The following is a 9,796-nucleotide window of genomic DNA, read 5'->3' as shown; positions in this document are numbered from 1 at the left end:
ATAAAACAGAATGCTTTGGTAATGCTGGTCTACCTAAAAACACCAAAAGACACTCAAATTCACAGCCATTGAACCTGTGTAACAGGGAGAACTTTCTATTAAGGGAAACCCACGTATTTTTTTTTTTTAAGATTTTTAAAATTTATTTTAGAGAGAGTGAGCAGGAAGGAGAAGAGGGGAAAGAGAGGGAGAGAGAATCTAAAGCAGACTCCACACTGAGTGTGGAACCCGATGGGGGGCTCAATCTCACAACCATGAGATTCTGACCTGAAACCAAGAGTTGTACTCTTAACCAACTGAGTCACCCAGGTGCCCCTCATGTATTTTTAGATGATTATGGAGGGCTCCATCTTTTCTTACAATACCTGTAAGGGTATGAACATTACCCCCCCAGACACGCCTTTTTTAAGTGAGTAAACAGAGGAAGATTGAGTGATTTGCTCACAAGTACAAAACAAATTCATGCCAGAATCAGGAATAGAGACAACAGCCACTATTTCAGTTGGTCTTCCAGCACGCCCTTTGCTAGCCTTCATACTAGCATTTTACGAGTCTGAGCATAATGTATTTCTCTTTATGTCACAAAGAGAAACTGCTTCTTTGACCAGGTCCACTCGAATAACTGAAAGTGAACAACAAGCAGATTCTTATGGTTCGTTTTCTCCAAATGATTTCACAATATTGGGATGTGTGAGAAGTAATATTTATTGCAACACGTTACAAGAGAGTGGCAACCAGTAAATGGTCTTACAAGTTGTTGGAAGCAAGACAACTGACACTGGGAGGGGTAATGAAACAAGAAGGCATCTAGACAAATGCACAGCATTCCACAACCGCTTCATACTCTGTGCACGGTAAATCCTCTCAGAGAGGAGAGAAGGTAAAATCAAAATAAGGCTTGTTAGAAGCTGCATATTAATACCATTGCTATTATTCTGTCTTACCACAAAAGGTGCTGTAAAATCCCTCTGGAGGAAAAAAGTGCAACACAAAGCCTCTATAAAGCAAACATAGCAATAAAGGACCCTACCATCGCTTTGACATCTCTCCTAGGAATACACACGGTGCAAAAAAAGTGTTTCAAACTCAGCAAAAGAAGGTTTCGACTGGAATATGGACTTTTAGGTTAAAGATATATTTTGCAGGAAGAGTTCACCCAAAGTGCAAGAGCTACCGCAGAGAGACACTTGCAGGTGGTAACTAAGTGGAAGAAATGCCTAATTTTTCACTAGGTCATAATGATTCCCTTTGGGAAGAAGTGCTTTATCTTGAAACTAATTATTCCAGTTTTTGTTATATGGTTCATGCTTTTAGACTGCAATTGTCTCAAACTTGCTTGATGCTGAATTTTGTAATGTCAGAAAATAACAGCCTGCCAAAAGAGAATCCCATTAGATGGATCCCTGGAGCTGCTTTTACAAGAAGCATGTTGCTGAGCTGCCTTACAGCCTTTTCACATTAACCATATGAAGCTGAGCTTATTTGACCTCGTATTATTCGTTCTCAAAGTCACGTTGGAGGAATTGTCTTTAAAAGAGGCTTTCAAACTGGTCCTTCAGGCATTTAAAAAATCTTCATATAAAAGTCCACTTCTTTAATACATATGAACAAACACCTTTCCTTTAAAAAATCTCATCTTTAAGCCAAAATAAATTACAACTTGCTGAAATATCCTTTCTAATGGCTCAGTGCTTATTTCAGGTACATGGAGCTGTATTTTTTATTTTTTTTTGCACATCTTCAGAAATTAAAGATACTAAAACACAATGGTTAACTCTTAAAATGACATGAAGATATAACCCTGGCTCAAGGAAAAGATCAAGCTTTTAAGTCTTCAGGAATAAAAAACTGATTCTTATCACCCCATCCATATAGTTTTATAGTATATACATATTAACAATCTATTAAATGATTTTTAAAAAAGCACAGAAACTTCATCAAACTATTTTAAAACTCAGAGCACAGAAGTGTAAAGAAACAGAACATTTAATGTACAATCTACCCCATTTGGCAATGTGTAAATCATGTCGAGGGAAGAAAACTTATCTACAAATATAACAAAAGAAAAGGAAGTGTGCTCTAAGAAGTGCTCTCAGGTCCAAAGCTCTTCAGTTCTTCCAAATTTGTAGATCAGAGTGCTAGAAAGATATTAAAAGAAATCATGAGGAAACAGTGCATGGGAATGAGCAACAAAGAAGTCACTTTCTAAGCATGCTTTGACAGGTACCTCCCTGGTTCCTTTGGATCAATTTCTAAAAATAAAGACTGCAGTGGTACTGGTCTGAATGTGCTCATTTTATACAGCAGTTTGTTGGCCTTGATGGCTAAGCTTGGTTGATTAAATAGACTTTCTTAAAGCCTGGGAAGTTATTAGATAGAAAACCTGTAAGGAAAAGAGGCATTTCTCATAGCACAGGGATGAGGGCCACTTTACATCGCTGAGCTTAGGTCATACCTGGGCTATGATAACCAAGGAATCCTAAAACAGACCAGGCCACATTTCTTCATTCATTTACCATATAATTACTGTCCCCGGAGGACTGGCTAGGCAGCGGGTCCTAGCTAAGTGCTAGGAATGTTGGAGTCACAGCAAAGCAAATGGTACTCACAAGCAGAGTTGAGAGCCTGAGGAAGACCATCAAATTTCAACAGCAAAAAAATGCTGTAAAGGCGACACACCTGGTGCCAAGAAAGTGAAATAGAAGTAGCTAGAGAGGTCGAGAAGGTCTTCCTGAGAAAGTGGCGGCTGAGCTGAGATCTGAAGGAAGGGTGGAAATGATCTTGGTGAAGTACAGGGGGAAGAAGGAAGGTGCAGGGGACAGAGGTAGGGCACGCTGGGGCCGTAAGTTGAGCTGTGGGTACACGGAATGTGTTGGATTTGAAATGTCAGCCACCCGGGAGAGGGAGGAAAGTGGATACTTGGTTCAGACGTGGAGACAGACCCTTGTGACTCATTGGCATATATGCAGTAATCAAGGTCTTGAGCATAAAGGAGTTCACTTTGAGGGAGAAGAGGCCTGGACTTGAGCCGTAAGAAACTTCAAAAGTTAGTAGCCAGTGGGTGGAGGGCCAGCTGCAAAGGAAGCAGAGGAAGAGTGGCCACAGACATAGGAGCCACACTCTGCTACTTAGAAAGGCCCAGCACAGAGGAAGCACACAGGAGGTTGGTTAACTTGCCAGGCTCTGAGCTGAGCATTCAGTTAATGCAGTAGCCAGGCCACATGAGCACAGGAGTTTTTCTTTCTTTCTTTCTTTTTTTTTAAGATTGTATTTATTTATTCATGAACAACACAGAAAGACAGGCAGACACAGGCAGAGGGAGAAGCAGGCTCCCTACAGGGAGCCCAATGCGGAACTCAATCCCAGGACCCCAGGATCACGACCTGAACTGAAGGCAGATGCTCAACCACTGAGCTACCCAGGTGTCCCTAGATTAGAGTTTCAAGATCTGATATCTGAGATCTTGAAAGATCTTGAAGATCTAAGATCTTAAAACTCTAAACAGTGCCTAAGATGTCTTCAGGAAAACTTAACTGTATCCCCAAAGGACTGTTGGTCACATGCCAGGAAATAATTACAAGACAGCAGGAACCATCAAACATCTTTGAAAGCCACGAGTGTCCAGGCCATGATGCAGTAAGAGAGCAGAGCACAGCGGTCTCCTTAAACGGAGGGGACGGAGCTGAGAGTTCAGAGAGGCCAAAGCGGCTACAGTCCATGAGGCAGAGTACACACGGCTAAGGAGAGAGGGAGACATGCAGGAGACTCCCCTTGAATCTTCTGCTGAGAACTGATGAGCAGATGAATGTGAAGAAACTACTCAAGGAGAGGGAAGGAGTAAGTCCCAGAGCTGTCACAGGGCTGGGAAGACTTCCCAACCTCCTAAGCAGTGGGAAGCCTCAGAATCGATGGCGCACAAAATGCACCCCCTTAGTCAGGGGACATGTCACCCCTAGACTGGGTCAGCTCTGGCTCTGTCCTCCAAAGCTTACAAGCGCGACTCAAAAGGATCTAACTGTCTCCAAGTGACCTAAGTGCACCCAGGATGAAGATCAAAAATGTTTAAAGGAATGCCAAAAAATCCAGCCCCTACCCCCACAACCAGCTGCATGTGAAGAAGCAACTGGAAGGAGAAAGACCCAAAATAAAGAGAGTAGAAATTAACAAGAAGAGACTCAGAACTGACACAGAGGAACTCTGAAACAGTTAATAAACATGCGTCCTATGTTCAAGGAGGTGCTGGAGAGCGTGAGCATGTTAAGGAGAAATAAGGAAAATCAAGCAAATGGAGATGAAACCCATGTGTCTGAGGTGACACACCCCTGGATAGGAGTGATAGTGGACACCTGCAGGAGAGGAGACTAGTGTGACCATAAAGATATAACAAGAGCAAGTGTCCCAAATGAAACACAGAAAACAAAAACCAAAAAAGGACGAAGTACTAGGGGTAATGACTCAAGCAGCCCAGTATATATGGATTCCGACGACAGTGGGATGGACAGGGGAAAATCTTTGAATAAAATAATGGCTGAAAAGATTCCAAATTCAATGAAAACGAAACCCACAGAGAGATCCAAGAAACTCGATGAACCCCAAACAGAATAAACATGCAGAAGGCTTCATCTCAGCACATCATAATCAGGTTGCTTTAAAACAGTGACAAAAACAAAGTTCTTCAACGCTTAGATCTTAATGATTTGGGGGGTAGGGCTATAAATTTATAAGTGGATGCCTAAAATACTTATCTTTATGTTAAAAGACATTCATTCTGAAAGGCATAGGATATGGGCTTAATATTTTTATTAGTAGGTTCCAATGTGGGGCTCAAACTCATGAGCCTGAGATCATGACCCAAGCTGAGATCAAGAGTCAGATGCTTAACCAACTAAGCCACCCAGGTACCCCATGAGCTTTATTTTAGGGTTTTTTTTAGAAGATTGCCCCTGAAAAATACTTTTGCTTTGTTTTTATATTTACTTTTCTTAAATACTTAATCAAAAATTCAATTTCCTAACCGGTTTTGTATATGACATGATAATAACATATATTAAATCTGATTTCTGTTTTTCTTTTTTAAATAAAACCTGATATGGTTTTTAATAGGCTATGGAAGAGTAGTCTGGGTTCAAGTCTCTGCTCTGCAATTACTAGCTGGGTGTCCCGAAGTAGGCTTTGAACCTTATTTCCTCATCTATAAAATGGGAGCATCACCTGGTTTCTAAGTAGTATTTTAGACAATTACATGGGAACTGCAAGGCAACATATATAAATCATCCAGCTGAGCTCTTAGCTCAGAGCAGGACCCCAATTAAATAGTTTACATATGCCCCTTTATACAACAGTGGAATTTTCACCTTTTCAAAGAAGTTCTACACACTGTTAACTAATTCAAGGGATTTATACATGTTCCATTCTATATGCTGCTCTTATAATGAAGTGAGATTTCTGTAAATGCTTTAGGTGTGGTTAAGAAATTAGGCAACTTACCTAAAAAATATAAGGGCATTTTGAAAAAACACAGCTAATCCTGGATAAACATCAGTATCTGCACATACAAAGTAAAAACAGATTAGAAGATTGCAAAAGGCAAATGGCAGTGGTGCAGTATTTGTGCCACTCACAATGACATGCTCTGTATATTATAAAATACGGCTATTATTCATTATCTATGATGAAACTTTAGGAAGAAAATGTCCATCTTATTCTCCCAAAACATCTTGTTCTCACTCTGGATAAAAGACAGTGAACTTCATAGGTTCTCTTTTTTGTCTAAGGAGATTCCTATGCTTGTAGCTGCAAGAGAACTGCTAAGGAAGCAGCAGTAGCTCACTCTGCCCTTATTTGCAGTTTTGCCTCTTGAGGTTTCACTTATCCTCGGTCAAGCAGATGATCCTCCTGATGGGTCATCAGTAGGTCACCAGTAGCCTAAAGCTACATCACTCACCTCCCTTCATCTAGTCACACAGATGTGTTGTTATCTCACATCATCACCAGAATGAGAGGGTGATTATAGTACAAGATATTTTGAGAGAGAGAGAGAGGCCATATTCATGTAACTTATTACAGTATACTGTTATAATTGTTCCATTTTATTAGTCCTTGTGGTTAATTTCTTACTGTGTTCAAATTTTATCATAGCTCCTCAAACTTTATCATAGCTCTTCATGTATAGGGATATCAGAGTATAGATAGGGTTCAGTACTCTCCATGGTTGCAGGCATCCATGGGGGGGGGTGTCTTGGTACATAACCCCCATGGAAAAGGTGGGGGGAAAACTATTGTATAGAAATACAAAAATGGGGGTGCCTGGGTGGCTTAGTGGTTGAATGTCTGCCTTTGGCTCAGGTTGTGATCCCAGGATCCCGGGCGGGATCAAGTCCCGCATCAGGCTCCCCATGGGAGCCTGCTTCTCCATCTGCCTATGTCTCTGTCTCTCTCTCTCTCATGAATAAATAAATAAAATCTTTTAAAAAAATGTTAGAAAGATACAATTTAATTCTTGATGATTTAGTAGTCTAATAATCTGTATACTTACAGTGGGCAAATTATTTAGCCTTATTATGCCTTAGTTTCCTCCTTTGTAAAATGGGCATTATAACAGCACCTACCCCACAGAGTATAAGAAATGTATGACTGTGTGTATAGTGCTTCAAATAGTACTTGGCCCATAAAGTGCTATGTAAATGTTAGCTGCTATTATGATTAGTCATAGGTCAAGAAAATCTGCACAACAAAAGATTTGAAATACGTGTCAGAAATGCTCTCTGAAGCAAAAGCATATTCAATTTATAAACAGGAAAGTATATATAATGAGCATTGCTATACAAATAAAAAGATGAAATCCATAACTGAGAAATTTCTTTTTTTATTTTATTTTATTTATTTATTCATGAGTGAGATAGACAGAGGCACAGAAAGAGGGAGAAGGCTCCCTGTGGGGAGCCCAATGCGGGACTCGATCTCAGGACCCCGGGGGATCATGCCTTGAGCCAAAGGCAGACACTCAACTGCTGAGCCACCCAGGCGTCCCCACAATTGAGAAATTTCTCATTGTGTACTAGTTATTTAAAAAAAAAACACACAACCAATGACTGCACAACCTTTACAAACTTCCTACTTCCCTACACACCTTCCAGAAATGATAATTTATGCCCATTTTCACAACAGAAACTGGAAAGTTCCACCAGTTGCTTGAAGTCACTAAGTAGATTTTCCAAGGAAATCAGTAATAGTACTTAGAGTCAGGGACAGAGTGAGCTTAAAACACACTTCCCTACATGATTGCATTTATATGAAATAGGCAAATCTACAAAGACAGATTAGTGGTTATCTAGGGCTGGTGGAGAAGGTAATGGAAGTGACTGCTAATGAGTAAGGGGTTTCTTTTGGGATGACAGCGTTCTAAAATCAGAGTGTGGGGTGCCTGGGTGGCTCAGGTGGTTGAGTGTCTGACTTCGGCATAGGGTCCTGGGATCATGCTTGCCATCAGGCTCCCTGCTCAGTGGGGGGAGTCTGTTTCTCCCTCTGCCCCTCCCCTGACTTATGCTCTCCAGCCCCCTTCAGATAAATAAAATCTTTTAAAAAAAAATTGGATTGTGTGATGGTAGCACAACTCTAGGTATATTAAAAACACTGAAACATACACTTTAAAGGGGTAAATTACTTGAGATGCAAATTATATCTTAATAAAGCCGTTTTTAATAAAGCACTTTACATGAGGTTCATACTAGAACTGTGTCCTCCATTAGTATTTTTAATTAAAATAACTTTCTTTCTTTTCTTTCTCTCTCTCTCCCTTCCTTCCTCCCTTCCTTCCTTCCTTCCTTCCTTCCTTGTAATCTCTACACCCAACGTGGGGCTCAAACTCACAACCCTGAGATCAAGAGTTGTACACTGCCCCTCCAACTGAGCCAGTCAGGCACCCCTACATTTTAGATATATTTGATGAACAATACTATCTAAACAGCAGTCAACCACTTGTACTTTTTTTTTTTTTAAGATTTTATTTATTTCCTTGAGAGAGAGCATGTGAGAGAGAGAGAGAGAGAGAGAGAGCGCACACAAGCAGAGGGAGGGGCAGAAGGAGAAGCAGATTCCCTGCTGAGCAGGGAGCCCAATGTGGGATTTGATCCCAGGACCCCTGGATCATGACCTATGCTGAAGGTAGACACTCAATCACTGAGCCCCCCAGGTGCTCCAGGAAATAAGTTATTTTGTGCTGAGTGAAAGACAAAAATTTTCAAAGATAGAGCTAGGAACTGAAGGGGTCCTATCAAGGGTATTAAAACATCAGCTGTGGGTAAGGACAAGGCCATGCGGCAGTTAAGCAGAGTGACAAAGAGATTGCAGGGGTAGAGGGATCAGAGGATGAATAAGTGGTGTTACGTGTTATCTGAAACAGACTCCTGGTCTTTGAAGTGAAGGGAGAGAAGCAGGTTCTTCTGAGACTGGATCCTGCCTTTTGACCCCATCCTGGAGGAAAACCATGGTGCCTGGAGCAGCCACAAAACTCAGGATGGTGCACTGTGAGCTCACTCCACTGAGTGAGTGAGCAGGTTTCTGCATGAAGGCTACAGTCATGTCTTCAGTCTTACCCCTAAAAATCTCCCCTGTACCTATGCCTAAAAAATTCCAGGCTGGGTTGGAAAGAGGACATCTCAGTGGAATACTGGGGTTTATACCCCTGAGCTGAAACTCTCGAGGCAAGGTATGTTTTGGAATTCAGAAATTTTCACATGTAGGAATGGTGATGCAGGGCAGAAATACAACATAGCAGCCCAGCTCTGTTGGGACCAGCCTCCACAAGGAAATACAACCACATTCTAGCAAGAAAACATCTGAATATCAATTCAATGGAATAAAGACCATAAGGAGCCCCTGTCAACTTAAGTCAGGTTTGGCTGCCAATCTGGTTATGAGAAACCTAACTTCCAGCACTTTGTGGATTTTAGGATTATGTACATGGGATTGTAGATCTGTACAGATTTCCCACTTTACCACTTACAACCCTCAGTATATGGACCTCGAGTATACAGCCTGGCTGTCCAGGGTAAAGAAGGTAATCAGAAGCTCTAGAAATGGCTGAGAGTTACCTGGTCTTGTCAGTGGCTTAGATTCCACAACCAAGTTATCCCACTGCACTCAGCGACCCCACTGAGAGGTTTTATTAAACAACTTAGGTATCTTCAAGCTAAGTGAATAGTTACACTAAATTTTACTCCAGGTGGAGCTAACGGACTACGCTACATGTAAAAGACGTATGTGAATCTCTATGAAATAAAAGAGGGAGTAAAATTAATTAGTTAATTAATTTAAGAAAAAAAGAAATAAAAAGGAGAAATAAATACTTACTTTGGGTAACATATGCACCAAAGAGAATCCACATGGAAGCAATAAGTGATCCAAACATCAACATGAAACCAATGAAGAGCCAAACTCGAGCACCTATATAAAGAACAGGCTTTAGGATTTCCACTCATTTCTGCAGCTGTCTTAAGAATGAGTTGCAATGGAAACACCATTAACTTAATACATGCTATGCATATCAAAGACAGCCACATATTCCCATACACCTGCTCTAACAATTAAATGAATAAAGACTTAAAAAACAAATTAAAAGGGGTTAAGCCACACTTGGGAAGAGGAAAAAAAAGAAAATCATCTTTCTGCTGGCTAGAGAAACTAATACCCTAGCGAACTAAGCTAGGTGAGCATCTAAGTAATTATATGACTGAATTGATTAACTGATTAATTAAACCCTAAAGCCATCATTAGCTTTGCCAGAGGAGTAACCTGG

General features: G+C 40.8%; 1 protein-coding gene across 6 annotated transcripts in view; it reads right to left on the bottom strand.

Moving 5' to 3' along the window:
- Positions 1 to 687: 687 nt before the first annotated feature.
- TMEM50B (transmembrane protein 50B) overlaps positions 688 to 9,796 on the bottom strand; it is a 55,767-nt gene continuing 46,658 nt past the window's right edge. For all 6 annotated transcript variants that reach the window (XM_072740778.1, XM_072740780.1, XM_072740777.1 and 3 more), the window contains 3 exons: positions 9,352 to 9,444; positions 5,488 to 5,545; positions 688 to 2,138 (listed from right to left, as the gene is read on the bottom strand). In XM_072740778.1, coding sequence (XP_072596879.1) covers positions 2,093 to 2,138; positions 5,488 to 5,545; positions 9,352 to 9,444 — 197 coding nt within the window. In that variant the 3' untranslated portion in view covers positions 688 to 2,092. The remainder of the gene's footprint in view (positions 2,139 to 5,487; positions 5,546 to 9,351; positions 9,445 to 9,796) is intronic.

The sequence above is a fragment of the Vulpes vulpes genome, chromosome 15 (assembly GCF_048418805.1).
Source record: "Vulpes vulpes isolate BD-2025 chromosome 15, VulVul3, whole genome shotgun sequence".
In the NCBI taxonomy this organism is placed as follows: Eukaryota; Metazoa; Chordata; class Mammalia; order Carnivora; family Canidae; genus Vulpes; species Vulpes vulpes.
Note: the sequence above shows the minus strand (reverse complement) of the source record. Positions and strands in the feature narration are given on the sequence as shown.